At 36.0% G+C, this 21,567-nt stretch overlaps 1 protein-coding gene across 3 annotated transcripts in view; it reads right to left on the bottom strand.

Moving 5' to 3' along the window:
- BBS9 (Bardet-Biedl syndrome 9) overlaps window positions 1–21,567 on the bottom strand; it is a 283,426-nt gene that overhangs the window by 240,559 nt on the left and 21,300 nt on the right. For all 3 annotated transcript variants that reach the window (XM_017836158.1, XM_017836157.1, XM_017836156.1), the window contains exons 6-9: window positions 13,335–13,509; window positions 9,109–9,193; window positions 7,196–7,379; window positions 5,932–6,061 (exon numbers count right to left, since the gene is read on the bottom strand). In XM_017836158.1, the coding sequence (XP_017691647.1) occupies window positions 5,932–6,061; window positions 7,196–7,379; window positions 9,109–9,193; window positions 13,335–13,509 (574 nt within the window). The remainder of the gene's footprint in view (window positions 1–5,931; window positions 6,062–7,195; window positions 7,380–9,108; window positions 9,194–13,334; window positions 13,510–21,567) is intronic.

Genomic DNA, 21,567 nt, shown 5'->3' on the forward strand with positions numbered 1-21,567 from the left:
TTTTAAACCCAGGGTTAAAGCAGTGGGAATTTTTCTGCAGGCATTCATTGGTCTTCATGTGGTCCTCAAATAGCCAAGGCCAACAACAACACTGACACTTCAAAGGTGGCACATCAGATTGTCAAGACAAAAAACTTTCCCACTTTGATCTGTAACTATCTTTAAGTGGTCACCTCTGGTTATAAAGAATGAACATACAAGCCTGTAGTAGAACATGGCAAAACAGAAAAGTCAGATAGGTAGCACAAAATCGCTACTTCGAGCCAAATAGGTCGGAAATTACTGAACAACACTGTACATATGTTTTTACACTACTCATCTGTTATGCAAGTTACACATGCTTTTATTAGAAAACATGTAAGAAAAAAAAGTGGCATCTAAATAATAAAATTATTATTTTATTAATCAATAAATCCTTAATCAAATATGTAACAGCATAAGTCAAAACATGAACATCAGTAGCCTATAGCTTGCTAGGTTTAACTGATGGCTGATAAATGGGCAGTCATAATGGGCTGATCATACTTGGAGAAGCAACAACAAAAAATTACCCCAGTAGATTTCAAATACCATAGTTAGTTGTAGTGCTAGCAATTCACATAAAGAAACTGCTTTCTGACAGCAAATCGAGCAAAGCAGAATCAGTGCTAAAGATGTGGAACCCTGTGATATATTTATGGGATAATTCCTCAGTATAAACCTAGCCAGACTAGGCAGATTCGAAGTTCATAAAGAGTTGAAGTGTGGACAAAGCTTACTAAGTAGCCCTACTTGTCATTCGAACATATAAAGTCTACTTTATTTCCTGGATTTTCAACACTTACTTTTGTTTAAAAAAGAAAATAACTTTTCCCCGTCTCAAATAATGAAAACCTAGCTTAACTCAAGCTAAAAAGTTGAGTCCTGGTAACTTAATATTTTATGAAACTCAGAAATTCTTATTCTTTAAAGGTAATAAATTACTTCTGCACAAAAAACCTTTCCAGACTTCTTTATATTTCCTCTTCAGAAAACATGCTCTTCCATTACCAAGTAAAATGATATTTACCTGTCAAATAAATGAAAGTGAAAGCAAATATTTTAGCTACTTTCACCAACTTGTCTATACCTGTCAACCCCTTGTAATAAAAGTAACTTCACATTTTACAAGGCATATGCATCATTTTCTGGGTTATTTGCTTCAAGAATCTTTCTTCCATGAAGAAAAGTCCTTCTTCTCACAGACATAATGGTACTATAGTGGTTACTATATTCTGATTCCCAGATGTAGCTCCTAAAAACAAGAGGCAACACATATGCAAGGCATCCAATTACTTATAGACAAGCACTACAAGCACTACTACTTCGCTCTAAAGTTTTTTCTTTTTAGGTATTACTAATAAAATTCCAATGTGGCTGAAGGGGAAAATATCCTTCATTTATTTAAACATTAAGTTCACTGATAAACTGGTGTCTAAAGTAGTAAGAGTTCCCAGTAGAATAAAGAGGGAAGAAGTATCTTTCCCACAAAATGTCCCCTAAACCCCGGGGTTGGCTTCCTGTTAGAACTGTGCCTACTTCCAACACTTTTTTGCCATGCAGATATCACCAGACTTAATTTCTTGGTGGACAGTCAAAAGCACAAAGAACCAAAATTAGAGACATCATGAAACACTGACTTAAAAAGAAGGGGTATTTGAGGAAGTTTGCAGTCTGTTTCACTTTAAAAGAAAAAAGGCACGCTACCTTTTAGCCTTTACAGGATTATCAGATATAACCAGAAGACTGTGTAAAAACAAAACTAAGTAGTAAAATGAAGACTAGTGAACTTTTAAAATATTCAGAAGGGAAAAAAAAGGCCCTGATTTAAAGGCCTCAGGTTTTCCTATTGCAAAAACAGCTTTGTGACTTGGAAGTGACCAAAACAGTGACCTTTACTGAGACTACATCCAAGCTATAACACTATCTATGTGTTTTAACTCAACCCACACTGGCATTTCATATTGTGACAGAAAACATCCCAGAGGCTTGCAACACAACCTGTTTTGCTTCAGACTGAATGCACCTGATGTTCTAGTATCAGGCCAGGCAGGACAGAGTAAAACTTGGTGCAATCAATCGGCCATTAAAGATGGTACGATGGTACTCTTAGCAACAGCTTTGCCAAGTGAGTTAGTGTCAAATAAAGAGAAAAGCAGTTGTCTAAGTATTTTAATCTACTCCAAGGACCTCTTATGGTCAAGCATATGGAGACAGGATAATTCAGATAGAAAAACAAATATGACTCTTCTAGAAGTGATTTTCTGCCACTTTATGAACAAGTTATGTCAGATGACTCTGACACACATAATTCACCTTTTGGTTGAGGAGTTATTAAGTCACTTGACTTTACAGGATTAAATCCCTGCCAGCAGGAAAAAAAGACGTTGATATGAGGTGCTTCAGCTAATAGGAACTTTGTGTAGGAACAACAATGCTATGAGTTTGCTCCCCACACAATTACCTGAATTACGAGGAAGGGAGGGAGGGAGGGAGTCAGAGAGAAATCTGTCACATCTCAAGAAGCATCAGTGACAAATTCATAGAATTTATAACCTATAAGCATAAGAGATACCGCTCGTGAAACTTCCTTTGCAAAGGAGATGTGAAGGTATAAAGAAGGTCTTAGAAAAGAGGTCTTTGATGAAACAGAAAAATGAAAACTAAAAGGCAAGAAAAAAGGAAATGGACTTTGAAGTCAACACTAAGAAGATATTTATGTAATTATCATGGATACCAAGCAAATACTGATGCTCACAACTACCATTTTAACACTGAAATTTTGAGCAGAGTAGGAATTCTTGTAATTCCTTAATGTACCTTCCCAGATTTCAGCTGTTCCAACTGCAGTGTATGGACTGCTTCTATTCAAACCATTCTAGAAAGGATTTGGGCAGGGGAGTTGTTTGGGGTTTTTTAATCAACTCAGGCAGAACATCTAAACCGTTTTCTTCAAGAGCTTCAGCTTCAGAGAGAATGCTTTCTCACAGCCATAACTTGAAGGATAACAAGGCAGGACATGCAAAAATATAACTGTTTAAGCAGGCTTATCCATGGGAAGATAAATTTGTGCTGAGACACAGACCTAAGCAGCTTAAATTAACTGAAATTGTCAGTGTATGTGGTTATACTTCTGAAGCAGTACAGGCAGTGTTAGGCATGTAGGAGTCCCCCTGACATTAAAAGTATGTCAGAAAAAGCAGCTAATACACCTTAACAGAACCAGAATATAAACTTCCAACAAAATAAGGGACAAATCTCTACAACAACAGTTAGAACTAAACTTCCAGTTCAGTGATTAATTAAAGAGATATTCAGGTAAAACCCAGAATAAAACAAACAAATTTTTGCCTGTAGTTCAAGTTTCTGATCACAAGTTTTTATATGAAATTTTCAATTTCCTGACAGAGAACATTCAGGTTTTCACAGAAGGCAAAAAAGTGTGGTTCAACAGCTTAAAAATACATAATTTTTATGGTTCATTGGCACCTTACTAAAACTGTTGTAAGTAACCACTTCTCTTTGATTCTGTTTTTCCTTGCATGTTTCTGAAAAAGTGATGGAAATCAAGCAGTTTATACTGGAATTTAATACCGAATGTTGTAGTATATTATTATCCTTATTTACATACTGGTATTGCAGTAGGGGAATACTATATTTCACATTACTTTTAGAGGAAAAATCAATTAATAAAGAATAAGGAGGGGCACACATTAGAATTACAAGTTGTTTAGCTGGAATTCTCTAAAGCACTTTCCAGTTGATCTTAGAAGTAGACTACCACGATTATAGAATAACGTATATGACTGCTTTTGTGACACAATTATACTCCTGCCCCAAGGGATTTATATAAAATAGCTTCTAATAATGCTGTTCTTATCCAGCAAGCCAGAGTCATATATTAGAAGTAACAGACATTATGCCACGGAGATAATACAGATGAACAGGCATGATCTGTAGAGATAACTACTTTCAGAATGCTTCATTTACTTTGTAAGTATTATTGCAATAAAAGGGAAGAAAGTAATTAATTGACATAACACCATATTTAAGGCCCTTCAATCCCTCAGCAGTGTAGGATTAACAACTCTATGCTTATTAAAGTACTTAATATTATTTATCTTACAGTAATGCCCAGAGGCCCCAACTGAGACTGAGGTCTCTCTTGAGTGGAGTACTAGAAAATCATTATCACATTAACTCACAAAAAATTCCCTTTCAAATTATTTAAAAAAAAAAAAATCCAAAGACATATGCTCAGTTTAAGCCAAATTACTATTTCTGTAAGCTTTACTACATTTTTTGCTCTTTCGCTCATCTTTATTTTTAATGCCAGAATGAAGCACAAGCATACTGGATATTTTCCTACTGACAGACAGAAGCATAGCTCAGAAACACCTATGCCCTGGACCTCTCCCTGCCTTTCAGGCCATTGGGTGTAGGCACACAGATGTTCCGTCATTTTTACCTGCATAAAGAGATTTGAGTAACTAGATTACTGTCTCTCTACCTGCTAAAGAACACAACCCCAAACCACACCCTGGCATTAGTAGGCCTGTGGGAATTCTAAATCTAACTAGCAAATTGAGCTGGGACAGATTTAAGGCTCTCAAATTTCTCCCTGAGATCAAACTGCTGAGTCTTAAAATTACCAGGGAACAGGCAGAATCTGCATAAATTTCTCAGAGGCATTACTGAAACATATGGTTCAATATAATGAGTTTCCACACAAATAATTGTATATACAAATGTTACTACAATCTGCTGTTGTAAAAATCAATGCTTTTTTCAAATTTTTTCTAACACAAATATTTTTCCAAACTTCAAAAGCTGTACTGTCATATGCTGCATAATTAACTTAGTATTATATAAGGGACTGTTATACTAACTGGCCCACTGAGACTGTTCATTATATTTCAGTTGTAAGACCTGTTGGATGAAAGCCAGCCCAACTCTCTCCAGAGAGTCTAAAAAAAATAAATAATAAATAATTTTTAAAAACATTAGGTAACCATTAGTAACAAACAAAACACAAACATCCCTTAGATTACCCTGCACAAGTCAGTAAAGCTAGTCAGATTTGTTAAGAGGTAAAATGCATGACTTATCAAGTGTTTAGCAATCCATCGTATGTTGGGACAGCAGCCGCAAGCCTGTTGGGGATCAAAAGTAATCTACCTGACAAGGACTCTCCTACTGCATCACCTATGGTCATAGGCACTGGGCACCCAGCACCCACCCCAGCTCTGGGGGCACCCAGAACAGGCAAAACTGGACTGTAAAAACAGTGAGCCTTTCTGTGGTTTGTTTATTTCAGTGACAGTCACAGTACAAGTTATCAACATGTCTTAACTTCTCTTCACTCAATTACCCACCCAACCAGTTTTTCCCTGATCTGTCTTATGCATGGATTACAAAAAGTTTTGGTTTGTTGCAGTGCAGTCCTCAGCAATTTAAGCAGTTCCTTGATTTCCACAGTTTAACACTGGAGTTTAATAATCTGTTCCAACAAATCATCTCCGGAATGCATATGCTCTTAAATCCTCAATGAAGAACAGATTTTCAGTGAAATTCCTTATTTTTCTATCTCAAGGAAGGATCTTACCAGATTGCACAGCCTCACTTCTCATCCTTTCAAAAAAGAAGTTACTGCACTGGAGCTATGGTACTCCAGCTTCTATTTTCACTCAAGAAAAACAGAAAACCTAAAGCACAGTACAGCAATACTAGTATTGTTGTAGAATTAACAGTACATCCATTAACAAAATGAACATTTTACAAAACAAAGAAAAAACACTTCGAATTTTCTTTTTACAAGTCACCTTATTTGTTATATACCTCAGAACTGTTTGTTAGGATCTAACATAACTGGAGATTATTCTGAAGAAAAGCAAACTTTAACAAGTTACTTACTGAAAATTCGCTACTTTTACTGATACAGGAATGTGGGGAAGTTGAGTGGCCCATTTCAGTGTAACATCTTGATAAACATTCAACATCTTATTGTGATTTCCAATTAAAGTGTTTATTGTTCCTTCTTGCACTGTTAAAAGATATAAAAGCAAGTTTAGGATGAAAGACTTTTCAAAAGCCACTACTTTTCATATAGGCTGATAACATTATACTATTTTTTCTTTTCTTTTTAAGCCATTATGTGTTATAAATTAATTTAATATAATTAAAGTGTCAAAAGTTATGAAAGTTACATTGACAATGTATGACATATGTGATTACTTATGGATACCAATTTCAACTGCATATTACACAACACATACCACAACTTTGTAAGGTTCTAGTCAGCCATGTATGGTAATTTTAAATATGACAAAGAAAGATTCATAATGGTTATGTTGGCGTGCCAGGACAGATATGACAAAATAACACGTTGGTTAAATATCTGCTACTTGTATTCTTCATTCATTTATTAACTTGTGAATACCAACTGAATGTGTATGCATTTACAGGGTTTAATTATAGTATAATTTAAATCAGAAAGTATAAAATGTGAGGATTGTCAAGATCAAATATGTAAAGACTAAAATGCTATTTAACTTCAAAATAAGACACAGTGTCAAAAATTTATCAGGTAGTTTTTGAAACATTAAAAGAGAGTAGATATTAAGAGTCTGGAGTTCTAACCAAGTTGTTTCCACACAATATAATAACAGTAAACTTTATTTGATTTTTTTTTAACTATCCATAAATATCACAAGTTCCTCAAACAGAAGGTCCTCAAACAGTAGTTTATTCTTCCAAAATCTTTCATTCTTCCATGTTTGTTGCTTTGGTAGCCTGGACACTAAACAAGTACCTCGATTTGGTAACGAGAAAATATTTAGATTCTAAAAGTTATGATACCTTACACTAAGTAACATTTGAAAATAAACTTGCCTCATTCAAAAAGAGAGCTCCAATTCACATACTTTCTACAAATCATAGAACCACAGAATCACAGAATGGCTTGGGTTGATATGGACCTTAAAGACAACATAGTCCCATCTCCCCCTGCCATGGGCAGGGACACCTTCCACTAGACCAGCTTGCTCAAAGCCCCATCCAACCTGCTTATTCAGAAAAACATATTTATTCAGTGGGAAAAGTAAAAAAAAAACCAAACACGACTCTTAGTTGTAAAAGTAACCAAGCTAAAGTTAAACTGAATTTTCCTTTTACAAACCTGAACAATAAGGAATGAAGCAACTCGGACTGTAATCAAGCTTTTTCATAAATCGTATTTGCCCATTATCCTTAAGGCAAAAGAAGTTTCTCTCACCAAGCACAAAAACAGAAGAAACTCCCTGATTAAATGAGACAACGCATATATCCAGTGCTTGCTCTCCGATGTTTAGAACCCAATCCACCTTCAAAAGAAAAAACATGCTCCAGAGATCAATTGACAGCTGCATATTAAAGACAATACTTTGAGAAGGCTCAGAACTAATCAAATTACATATCATTAACATAGAAAAGTAAAATCCAGATCTTTTTTTGAATGAGAGTTATCCTCTTATTCTGAGGGAAGTTGGTAGCTTTCCTTAATGTGAGTAAAGCAGCAAAAACATCTTCATTTTAAAATAGCTATGAATTGATGACTACGCAGTTCACTTAAGTACATTTAAATTTTAAAATACACAGCCCATTCAAAATGGAAATGCTTTATATTTTAAGTATTAAATCTGCCTCTGTACATGTCCTTGGATATTAAGGACAAGGTTAGAGAGCAAAAGGTGACAACTTATTCTACCAGTATATGTAAATGGAAAAACGGACAAAAGCTTTCGATATGTAAGTCAAACTTGCAGTCACTCATGAACACTCTTCAATCTGAAGAATGCTTGTGTATGTCATAGCTTGTTTACTTCTCCAACTACATACATTGATATAATAAGCAACTACTTATAAATCCTGTCTCCCTTATCTTTATGTTTTTAAAAATATTACTGCTTATTGACACATTTCATTGGTTTGTTTCTGCAGCTCCTCTGGAAATTTCAACTAAACACACATGCAAAAAATGCTTTTGACTTCTGCCAAGCCAGTTAAACAGAAATTTAGAATTTCTGAAGTAAAAATATATCAAAGTTCAACTGTCAGCACTTCCTATATGAACAGCATCAATCATTTTGCTTAAAGAGCATAGAATGTGTCAGCAAACATACTGACATATCTGATATATGAAATTGGAAGTGCCATCTTAAAAGCTAAAGGGAAAAAAGCCAGGCTTATTACATTTGTCTCCATCTGTGCTTTACATTTAAAAAAAAAAAAAAGTTTCATTTGCAGCATATCTGATGATTCCAGATTTCTTATTTAAAAACTACATCTTCTCCCAACTGAAGATGTAGGATTCAGATTGACTTATAGTTTGAAAAAATTCTACTTTTAGCCACTGCAAGGAAGATGCTCTCCCAACATTTTACTGCCACACCTGAAGTACACTGAATCTAGCATTTTACATATGCAGTATATTTAGCAGACAAGCCACTCTACTGCAGGACCACGGTGAATTAAATTCTCTTCCTCTTAATAGGAGGTAGCTCAAATATTAAACAGCTTATTCATAGAGACACTTAAAACAGTCACAGGAACCTCCAGAAGACCATTGAATCCACAGGTTTTTGCCAAGAAGAGTTCAGGATACCAATTATTTATGGAAACATTTCACCGCTGAGTTTTCTCTAAGTACAAAGGATTCCCCAAGTAGAATGACATTAGTTTTCTAAGTCAAATAGAAAGTCACAATTAGACTTCTGTTAAAAACATGAGCAATAATTCAGGTGTACCTATTTATTTAATTTACTACAGTGTAGGTTCTGTATTACAAAGATGGCCTTAGAAATAGTTATTTCCAATACACAGTTCTCTCTTCCTTTCCTCTGTAGAAAAACAGCTAGTTTTAAGGCCCAACCTTAAACAACTGAGGGCTAAAGAAACCTTAATAGAAATACACTGGAGTGTTTCCATTGCCTTTAACAGCAATTGGACCAGGTCCTTTGTCAGCAGACAATGTTTCCACTCCGTTACCTAGCATCCATCTTTTTAACATGTATGCAGTGTTCATACAGGTCATGTAAAATAAACAGGTTTTACCACAAGCCTTTTTCCAGAGCTAAGTTTTTGCTGTTCTGTTTCTTGTCTTTCATCAGCATCTGTCGCAAATGCCAGCACTTGGTATCTGTTATAGGAAGTTTAAAAAGGTAAAAAAGTAAAAGATATTTTTGTAGTTAATAGCCTTACATTAAGTAAAAAATAAAATATAATTATCATGAGTATACTCTCACAGAAAAAGCACAGACTAAAAGGATTGTTAGAAATCCTACTGCAACATAATCTATCATGACCAAAGATATTAAGATTAATCTCACTGTAGGATAACAGCTAAGTGTAAAGGTAGAAATTAAAACAAAAATTCAGATTTTATGTGGTGTTAAAATAAATTCCATTGCTAAATATATTAGAGGATAGAAACCTAGATCACGAAGACAGACAAAAGAAACCAACTTATTTTCAATTTGTGAAATTGAAATCCTAATTGAAAAAAATTTTTTTTTCCTCTTATTAAGCTTTTAAAAATCCTCCTAAACTGGCCAGAAATAGAATCTGTTACACCTAATAATGAAACCCTCAAGCACATTCATTAAGTAAACTAAGTAGTTCCAATCCAAGAGACTGCAGTAAACAGGCATCAGTAAGTGGCACATCCAGCAAAACCTGGGAGATTTGCGGGGGTGTTATTACTTTAACTGACAACCAACCATACTAAGAAAAATCGGCAATAAAGACATTTGAACAAAAGGTATCAATGGCCATAAAAGTTGAGGACATCTATCTGTCCTCTTTACACCTATGCACATTAGGTAACCTGTAAAATACTGAAGTTTTCTACAGAAGTGAAATAAATAACAGAAAAAGACCCAACATAAACTTATCCAAAAGACAGCACTCAATTCTGCAATTCGTGGAGTGCCATCAGCTCCTAAGCTTAAACCAACACAATTCTGACTGTTCCAATTCAAGTCTAAAATAACAATGTATTTTTGTTTATTGTCAAAGCTATAGATTTAAAATGATGACACCAATATTCCTCACATTTCAGATGCATGTATTGTGGTGTAGTGACAGGACAAGGAGCAATGGACATAAATTAAAACACAAGAAATTTCACCCCAGCATGAGGAAGAACTTCTTTATACATTGAGGGTGGCAGAGCACTGGAACAGGCTGCCCGTGGACTCTCCCTCTCTGCAGACATTCAAATCCCACCTGGACACATTCCTGTGTCACCTGCTCGAGGTGACCCTGCCTTGGCAAGGGGGTTGGACTAGATGACCTCTAGAAGTCCCTTCCAATCCTAAGTATTCTGTGATTCTGTGCTTGCTACTGAAAGATTTTAGTTTCTAAAATTATTTTACTTACAGAAGTAAACTATGTACTAGTAGTAAGAGATTCAATTGCTTAAGGTAACTGTTATGACCTAGTTAATAATACTAAATAAGCTGCTTTTAGTACAATTATGTCTTTAACTGTCCCCTGTATGAACAAATCTACTTTCCTTTTTCAGTTTAACACATTTATAAGAGAAGTTGCAGCTTCTGACCTAATAAACATATGGTGAAAAGAGAAAATTTTATTGATAGTCTTGAAAAGCACATTGTCATTTTATTAACTAATTAGGGACTAATACAGAATTTTCAAACCAAGCTCCATTGAACAGCAATATATATTGATGTTTAAGTGCCAGTTGCCTGCATATACTCTTTCATGACAAAAAAACCTCAAGCCACAGATGACCAACACAAACTTTTAATTCAGCTACCACATCAAGCACATAATCATTTAAATAAGAGGCATTTTTCTTTTAGATATTGAAAGAATTCAGAATCAACAGCCATAACACAATGGATAATTTGAAGTTTGGTAAATTGTTCTGCTAAAAACACTGGACAGAACTGCTGTATTTTTCATTCACTACCATAAAAATAACCTCTTCTTTCCTTAGCATATCTATTTCTTCACTTTAGAAGGATTACTTAACCCTGTTCTAATGTCCTAATAGTTCAGACACACACTAGAGATTAGTACCACAGTGTCTTAATACCTGGCATTAAAGACCAATAACCAAGTGAAGAATTCCTTTAAAACTACATGTTCCTACAGGAAGGATAGCACACTTGTGAATTTCTAACAGACTGATGAAAAATTTTAGTCACATTTATTGTAAAGGTCAAGAATCTGAACATAATAAAAGTGTATGAAATGTTCACTTTAAAGGAAAAATTGTTTCTTTATTAATTGACAACATTAATAGATTCTATTCTAATTTTATTATAAGAATATATTAGAATTTTTATTCTAATTTTTAGGAAAAATATAAATTTTATATGAAATTACTTTTACTTGCAATACATACATCTTGTCCTGTGATAAGAAAACAGTATACAATATCTATAATCTGTCATCTGATCAAGCTTAAACAGCATAATGAAAAGAGTATTGCTTGAGAAATTCAGGTGACAGAACTGGTAAGTGTGAGAAAGCGTCGTGTTGGACTAACGTTCCCTGGATTAGATTCCCATGGCATAATCTATAAAAACTGGCATCCTTATTTTCTTTAATATGTATGAATACATCTGAAAAAAATCCTTAAGGTACTTGTCAGCCCATTCCTCCAGTTTGATGAGATTCCTCTGAATGACAGTCCTATCCTTTTTATATTAGTCACTTCCTACAACTTGGCATTGTCTTTGAATTTCAGGACAGGCATTCTGTCCTACTGTCCAGGATGAAGATGTTAAAGATATACTGGCTCCAGTATCATCATCACTCATCTTTAGCTGCTAGTTAGAACTGTGAACAGCTACTACTCTATAAGCCTGACAGCTCTGCCACTTTTTCATCCATTTTAGTAGGTGTGGGGTTTTGTCATCACAGGTAGTAACTCCGTTCTAAACACCACCCCACCCCAGTTTACTGCTAACCTGCTAGGCACAGAGATTCAAAAACCCTAACAGCAGACTGTGTCAGTTTTAATGGAGAAATTATATTTTATATTCCTCCCAAGTAGTCGGTATTAACTTCCATGTCATACATTCCCTTTTTTCCATCTGAACTCAGTCAGGACCCACCTGTCCAGTCAATCTGCCTTCTGCTACTCATTTTCTTAAACATCGATTTCTCAGAATGGATTGTTCTTGGTCTTTCCATGATGCAGCAGCTCTCCTGAGCCTTTCTGCCCTTCAGGGGAGCGTCTCACAGGATCCTGCCCACCACTTCCTTGAACAAACCCAACTGTTCTCTTGAAATCTACAGTCTTTAGTTCACTGTTTATCTTCCTCATTTTTCTTAGGATCAGCTCATGGTCACTGCAGCCAATATCTGCAACACTCAACAGCAGATGCTGACTATTACTTCTCCAAACATTTCCTTCTGAGTTGTGTACTCAGCAAAGTGTCTTCCTAAGCCAGGCTGTCTAGCACCTCAATCAAAGGAGTTCTCTCTAATGCACCTCCAAAACCTTCCACATTGTTGAAGTCAATTATGTTGCCCTCCCAGCAGGCATTAGTCCTCTGTGAGAACATGGGCCTGCAACTGGGAGACTTCTTGTTTAAAAAAACTTCTTGTTTAAAAAAGGCTTTGTAGCAGACATCCATCACAATGTCCCATTCCTCAAGCATCCATCTGATTTATCTAAAGATGAATGCCTGATAAACTCCCAGCATGGTGGTTCAGTTAGAAAGCTTCTCCATAGTGAACACAAATCCCTCCTTGTCTGTCTTTCAAAACCTTTCTCATTTTTTTTTCTTTTTCTCTCTCTACTACATTTTTATCTGATTGGCCTTGCGATACATAGTTCCTGAGCTTGGAGGAAGTGGAAATGTCTTGTGCAGTCTTTCCTCTACATTGTGTTCTATTTTTCTAAATAATAAACGTAATATGGTCACAAACTAAAATAGTTCACAACATTTTCATCCATTTTCCAACACCGAAAGCATAGATTAGACTGAACTGAAGCAATGAGAAACCTGACACTTGGGAGAAACATGACGTGCCTTGATAAGCTGGTAGACTTCACATATATACAAATAAAATAGGACCATAAAGTCCTCGGGACTCACAGTATGTTTTCCTCGATGACTGTACAGAGACAGTAATCACTCAACAACATATAATTCCTTTCCTGCAACTACCTATCACCTGCTTTTGGATACTCAAGTAGAGGCATTAAAAATTAAACATGATTACTTTCAATTTGTTAACCTATCATTACGAAATGACAGCACCAAAACACACTATAATTACTGAACATAAACACATACTTGTAACTCTCAACCTGTTGACATGAAGACACTGTAATGAAAGAATCTGTGCGAGAGCTGTAAGTCAGGGGACCAGGCAGAAGAAAACCGGGTAAAAAGCGGCCAAAAGCATAGCTTTCCTGTTCAAACAACATAAGCATCCCATCCATGGACTGTATGCATATCAAATCTCGACCTAAGGAAAGCAACAGAAAGAAATACACAAAGAAAACAAAGCAGTTATTTATTTAGTTTTAATCATAAAACTGCAAGTAAATTAAAATTGTACGCATCAGTAATCTTAACAAAAATAAGATTCATTTTCATTTATGGGAGTGTTTACTACGAGGAAGAATACTAAATATTCCAACTTCAATAAAAGCTTACTTTCTAAAATAAACAAACTAGATTTTGGGGGGAATAACATTCAGAATATATTAGAAGGGAGAAAAAAAATAAGATATTTTATTTCAAACCAAATTCCTAAGGATATAACTATTACAATTTCAGTTTAAAGAAATGTTTCAATATTTCCAAAACATCAAATTATTCTGGTTGTTAAATGCTTCCATACCTTACAAGCAGTCATAACAACTGTGGTTTAAAAATAACCTATTCTATTCTTCCAAGTGTACTGAAGCAATATAACAGAAAGTCCTACAAATATGTATTGTTGGGAAAATAATACAATGGTAATGTTTTCCACATTTTACATTCACATTTTCTGTCTTCAAGGAAAGAAAATACAAACCAGGCCTACTCTGTATTACCAGCAAGACTAAAAAATATGAAATAAAAAAAAATCAGCTTGGAGTAAATGACTTCAAGCCTCATCCATTATTCAGCAGCCTCAAGACATGACTTAAGACATGGTTTGTCATGCCTCAAGTACACCAATCTAAATTCAAAGTCTCATTGGGAAAAATTCTGAGATCAGAAGCTGATTATGCAGTTTGCACTTCATATGCAGGGTAACAATTCAAACAAACAATATTTTTTATGCATTTAAAGAGAGCATTAATAATTGTTAATCATTAAGATTAATAATTCCTGAAGGTGATAGATGTGTCTTTACTGAATTCAGAGATAAGCACTTATCTTGCAAATGTTACGTGAAGTGTTTGTAATTCAAAATGTCTATTCACCTCGATTAAAATTCTCTCTTGTGTCTCAGGAATGATTCTTTATGCATGGATGACCCCAAAAAACTGTCTGTTCACTAAGTTCCACCCTCTTTTAATTAGTGTTTCCTAACAGAAGAAGGTGAAGCCAAAAAAAAAAAAAAAATAGACTAAAACTTCATTCTTAAAGTTACATAAAGGTAAAAAAGACATTCAGCACCTGAAAAAACAACAAATGTACAGTGCAAAACATTGTTCATCTCCACTGCGATTCTCCACAGAAAGTTTAACTACTTAAAAATAAATAGCAGTGTAAAAGGCCAGAAGTACATCGTGTTACTTGTCCATGTGATTAAAATACACAATAAAAATTTAGCTGAGGGTAAGAAGAGAAAAAAAAATGAAAGGAAAGTGAAGCACCTGGGTCCTTCCCACTTGCCCTCCTCCCTCACCCCTTTCTCAGATTTTACCATTTTCTAAAACTTTAGATCTCCCCTCCTTTCCGGATTCTGCATATAACTCACAATGTGTACTTTAAACTCTGCCACAAATATTAACCACTTGATAAGAAGAACATTTGGAAGTACAATTCACGTTGTTAATCTGGTTGAGGCAAAGTTGAATCTTTCATTCTCTAGTGAAAAGACAAGAGGGAGGCAGACTCTTCTCTGTGACACCCAGTTACAGGACTAAAGTCATCAGTAACAAACTGTATCACATGAAATTCTATCTGAACATAAAAATCTATTTTTTTTATTTTTTTTTTTTACTGTGAAGGTCATCAAACACTGGAACTCATAGTCCAGAAAGGTTGTAGACTGTCCTCCCACAGACATGCTGATAATACAGTGGAACACAATCCTGGGCAACTTTTAGGTGAACCTGCTTGGGAAGGGAGTGGACTAGATCATGTCAAGAGAAGAATCATTCAATTCCAGCATTCAAAGAAGGCATTCTATCTTTCATCTCCGTTCCACCCCAAGGACCTCTTGCAGATATCTGTTCCTCTCAGCTGTGAAATTTCACAGGATTTAGTCCTATCACATGCTCCTGGATCAGCAACAAGTAGAAACCATCAGAGAAACTTGAAAACTTTTGCATGGGTATGCTATCAACATTAATGACACCCAGCTTCCAATTCCCAGCAGTTGCTGACATTATTCTCACACTGCTGATACAGTCTAGAAAAAATATGAGTTAGCCAGCTGTATAAAATTATGATTACCCAGTAAAAGTTCTCTGAGAAACTTGTACAAACACTGATAACCAGTAAAAGGTGCTAGCCCACTGGTTGCCACCACAGTCTCTTAGGCATAGGTACTTTAAAGTATAGTTATTGACTACTACAAATAACTAGTGGGATTTTTATTTGGCTTGCAAGAAAACAGTGCTTCATAATCCAGGTGTCTATGTGACCACAATTATTCTACATCTGTTACCTCAAAGTCACATCTGTTCACATTCAGCATTCAAAGGCATACTGAAAACCCTCTCAACACTTTACATTATCTAACTGTTCGGTTCCACTTGTATTTTACACCTTTATCAAGAATGCAACACTGAAGTCTGGGTATAGAGAATCTTCAAATCCCCTTCCACACTATGAATTCTCCTACCACCAGCAATGTGCTACAGAAAAAATCTGCAGCTGTCTGCCCTATTTCCAGAGCCTTAGCTTTCAGTGTCTAACTTCAATGGAACTCCCTGGTACCTGAAACCTGAAGACAAATTGATTACAGATCATCTTGAAGGTCTTTTTAGAAGGCACAGTAGAACACGTTTTTACTTTGTTTTTTTTAAGGTGCTTCTTATTTTTCCTCTTTTCTTCCTTAGAAATACATAGATAAAATCAGGAGGAAAATAAACCAAGCAAGAATGAAAAATTAAACCTGTGCATAAAATGACTCAAGTCACGAAAACATTCTTACAGCAACTATGTTTAATTTTTTTCCATGTTGCTATTCAGATTTGAAAAGTTCTAAATATTGCTTGATAGAAGATCTAAAGAAAAGACATTTAATTGTAAAATGAATGCCCTTACTAACACAGAAATCTTATATATTTTGTAATAGAATAAAATTTCAGGTACTCCTAGTTATATTGATAGTAGTGAGAAAACTATCTCAAGACAACTACTGATCATAACCTTTAGGGTTTAGGCTTGCCTAAAATATACAATTAAGTTGTTAATTTCTAGTCTTCTGATGACAACTATAGCAGATACAACTGATATGCAGTGATACTCTCTACAACTACCTGAAAGGAGGTTGTAGCCAGGTGGGGGTTGGTCTCTTCTGCCAGGCGGCTGTCAGTAAGATAGCTCTGCCAGGGGAGGTTCAGGTTGGATATTAGGAAGAAATTCTTTACAGAGAGGATAATCAGGCACTGGAATGGGCTGCCCAGGGAAGTGGTGGATTCACGGTCCCTGGAGGTTTTTAAGATAAGACTGGATGTGGCACTTAGTGCCATGGTCTAGTAACCACAGCAGTAGTGGACCAAGGGCTGGACTTGATGATCTCAGAGGTCCCTTCCAACCCAGCTGATTCTATGATTCTATGATACATATTACAAGTCAGATAACAAAAAAAGTAAAAGTCATTGCAAGTGTTGAGGTATTATTGCTTAAGTAACAAATAATAATAGCTTCTGGTCTCCTCTATATTATAAATATTAACCTTATTCTTACCAATTTCATCACATCATGAAAGTGATGAATAGAAAAACTATAGCACCTCCTGCAATATGTATGAAGCTACATGTCATACCAAACACGGAAGCATTCATTGGTCCATTCCAACTTGGCATACTCTGTGATTCTGTGATCTTTGACATGCATAACCCCAATCTTTGTAAAATCTCTCCAGTTTTAACAGTAGTGACATGATTGATTATGACATGACATAATATGACAAGTTCTTTAGAGCACTCCAAAGATCTCCGAGCATACTGCAGTACCAAACCATACTTGCCTAAGGAAACAAATATAGGCACATAAGACCGAATCAGCAATCACTCTTTGGGCCTTTAAAAGCACAGCAACACTTCTCAATATACCCACCACTTTGTTCATCATATTTGTGTTGTTCCTACTCACTAATTTTCAAATTTGGATTTTAACTAGCTTGTACAAGTGGATCAAACTCCAGTTATCCAAACTATTACATGCAAAGCTTAATTAAAGAAAATTAAATTGTATATGAACTCCTATTTCCCAGCTTTTTATAGGTCAACTTATTTCCTTCAGCCATTTGTTTTTAATGTGTAGCTAGTGAATGGAGTTTTTATGTTTCACTTTAAGAAATGCAGTCTTCCAAAAACTCAGCCAGAAATGTCCATTTCAAAAAAGCTTATTGCAGCCAGTTGGCTTTGCCAGTGACACATTTATAAAGTGAAAATATAAACCACTGTGTTTTCTGCGTATCAGATGGAATCACTTAGTGTACTCTACATAGTTTCAGCAGCTTGTGTCTCAAGAGGAATGTCCCTCAGCCAGAAAGTGTTACTTTTAAGCACTAGTCTAGCTACTGTTGTTTTGTAGTTTTGTTATTCTAGCAGAATACGAATACATTTACGTCACACTTTTAAACTACAATGTATTTTTAGAGCTAATGCAATGACAAAATGAGAGGCAGGTGGTAGTTCTTTGAAATAAGCTTCTAATTAAAGCTATTTTGGAGCTCAAGTTTTTTTGCATGTTAATGACTTCCTCTACTCTGAGCCTCCCCTCTGGCACCACATCATTTTCATAAAAAGTACATTATGTAATCACAAGGCCTGAGCACCACGTGAAATCATGCAATGAAAACTACAGTGGGATAAACTGGAAATTAGAAAAAGCTTCATAAAGTTACATACTTTAGGAAGATGTCAAGTGAGAAAACTTTAACTGTCTTTAATGGTAATCAAAAGTTCCTCAGTACAGGAGCCTAAGAGCCCCTTAATGATATGCAGGAAATGTTTTCCTAATATGATAAAAAAAATAAATCCACAATCCATTGACCAGTGAAGTGATGCACATAAACTGCATTCCCATACACTGGAAGAGAAGCTCCTGTCCTGACTTGAAACAAGCAAATATGTTTTCCTTTTACTCCATCATTGAAATTTGCCCTGGAAAATTTCTCCCAGCATAGACAACAAAGTCTCCTCTAGTTCAAACCCATTTTGGAAAATTCTACTTGCTACTGAGTTTAGCTCATTTAGCAAAACAGATCTGGGTTAACAGTGAGGAAAGCACCTCAGGAATCAGTTCTGATGAATGGAAAAACCATTAGAAAATAAGTTAGAAAGTAAGTTCTTAAAACAATGTATGCCCAGTAAAAGGCAAGTCTTAGTTTACTTCCCTAACCCAACTCAGGAAGCACATGTCAGCATACATTCAGAAAGAACTCTGAATTTACTAGCTTGGTGGTCTGGTGGCTGCTCCTTGCTTTACTACAGAAGGGATCAAAGTCCAGAATTTCAGCTGCAGGCATTCATTCTAGGCCAGAGGATCTGACAGCAGTGCCAAGGCAGTGCAACACCCTGAACAAACGTAAAGGGGACAAGGAAAAATGCCCTGCATCGCTCAGTGCTAATGCAATTACTCATCCCAAATGATGCACAAAGTATACATATCTTCCAGCTGAAACAAAGTGCTTTTTTGCTGGAATTGAAAAATCACTCCAACAGGAAGGAAATAGAGTAGTGGATAGGAAGAACTTCAAGAGAAACGAAGGAAAGTATTTCAGGAAAACACTAAATCCTTATTCTACTGATGTTAGCTTTAATTATTTTCTAATCCTTTCCAGATAATAAAGTATTGCAGTAGAACATATTCACAAGTCCCAGTACAAGAGATGCTCTCTCTGCAACAGTTCACTTCGTAAGAAGCCTCCCCAGCCAAGTCACAGTAAAGCATGCAGTCAGAGATGCCATGAAAAAAAGAATATTCTTGCTTCTCTCAGCCATCAAACTGCAGTCCCTCTACCTAACCTCTTGTAGATTTCTGCCGGGCATAAAGCATAAAGGAGGATTTTAGATGGAAAAGGAATCTTGAACTATTAAATTATCTCCAAAGGCCAATCAGCCCTCATTGGCACAATCAATCTTCTAGAGAAATACCCTGTGATACACCCTTCTGTTCTTCATTCAGTTCTTACCACAGAAGATGACATAGTTAATTATGCAACTTGGGAATGATCCCTTTAAATTTTATATTAGCCTAAGGTGGTGGAAGGACCCTCAAAACAAGAACACTAGTACAGTTCAAAGGAGCACAAAAGACTGGCATGCAGCATAGAGATCCAAAAGTATCACAGCTGCAATATACAACACACAAAAGTTCCTACAGAAAGAAACATGGCATTTGACACTGTTTAGACAGGAAAGGTAAAGTTTCCTCCCCTAAATAGATTATAATACTAAAATTTGTTTCTTACAACCTTCATATTAAGCAGAGAATTTTTTCCATGTTCAAAAGTGGATGTTTCTATCTAGTGCAAGAAATAGTCTCAGAAGAAATGTTCAGGCAACTGTGAAAGCAGTACCACACGAAGTTGTTCTCCTTTTCAATACAGTAGATTCATTATAGAGGGGGGTTTAAAAAAAAGGACATTAGCCATTCATGGAAGAATGGTTGTATACAAAGATGTAGCCTGAATAATGACAGTTCCTGAAGATATGGTAGAACTCTTTTTCCTTAAATTCTGTTTGTTGCCAAATCTTGGTCAGTAACTATTTTTCAGGTCTTAGCAGCTGCAGAAATCTTCTTCTAAGAGTTCTGCATTCATACAGGCATTAAAATACTAGCAAACACTTTTTCTAAAGCAAGTAGGAGAAATTCTAGTTTGTGAACCTTTCCAGTGTCAAACTGCCCTCATCTGAAGTTATACAAGTTATATCATACATAATACAAATATTATAGAACACCTTACTGAACTAGCAAATCTCTCATAATCAAGTACTGTCAGCAGTTGCCCTTTCAAATCAATAACATTTGACTGAATAGTTAGGGCACATGGATTTTTTTAGTGAATGATAAATCAAAAGCAGATCTTTCATTGAGTTCAGCTGAAGTTGAATATAGTCCCTATTTTGCAATATTTTAGGTATATTCAAAAGTACAATAAATCTATTATCTTTAAAATTCCATTTAAGACAGACCTGCAAACTTATAACCAAGCAGAACAACATAATCCCACTGGGTTAAAACCCAGTGAAATTACCCATCTTTTCTCCTACTTCTCCTTTTATAGTCTCCTTAGACTAAGAAGCTTCATGATTCCTAAGCACTTCCCAAAGCAGTTTGATGTGTGAAGCTCTGTCTCAGGAAGAATGAGTGATTCGAAAGTTTATGGCTTAGGATTAAAGGGCAGACCAGTAAGGGTGACACTGGTGTGGGTGTTTGCTACAGTCTGTCTCATCAGGAGGAGGAAGAAGATGAGGTCTTATACAGACAGCTGGAAGCAGCCTCACAGTCACAGGCCCTGGTTCTCATGGGGGACTTCAACCACCTTGCCATCTGCTGGAGGAACCACACAGTGAGGCACAAACAATACAGAAGGTTCTTGGAAAGCACTGACAATAACTTTCTGATACAGAGGGTGGAGGAGCCAATGAGGAAAGGTGTGCTGCTGGAGCTTATACTAACTAACAAGGATGGTCTGCTTGGAGAGGTGAAGGTTGGGGGCAGCTTTGCCTATAGTGACCATGAGGTCATGAAGCTTAGTATCCTGCCAGGAAGAAGCAGGGCAATGACTAGCATCACAACCCTGGCCTTCAAGAAGCTAAGTTTGTCCTTTTCAGAGACCTTCTTGGAAGAATCCCATGGAAACATGTCCTAGAGGGATGAGGGGTTCAACAAAGCTGGTCAATATTCAAGGATCACTTCCTTCAGGCTCATGAACAGTGCATTCCCATGGGCAAGGAAGTGAGCAAAAGAGGCAGGAGACCCGCAGGGACCTTCTGTCAAAACTCAGACATAAGCAGGAGATACACGTGGTGAAAGGATGTACAGGCCACCTGGGATGAATACAGGGATATTATCAGAGTATGCAGAAATGCAACAAGGAAGGCCAAGGCCCATTTGGAACTAAATCTGGTTAAGGATGTCCAGGATAACAAGAAGGACTTCTTCAAATAAATCAATAACA

Source organism: Lepidothrix coronata, unplaced genomic scaffold, assembly GCF_001604755.1.
Source record: "Lepidothrix coronata isolate B3197 unplaced genomic scaffold, Lepidothrix_coronata-1.0 Scaffold271, whole genome shotgun sequence".
Lineage (NCBI taxonomy): Eukaryota > Metazoa > Chordata > Aves > Passeriformes > Pipridae > Lepidothrix > Lepidothrix coronata.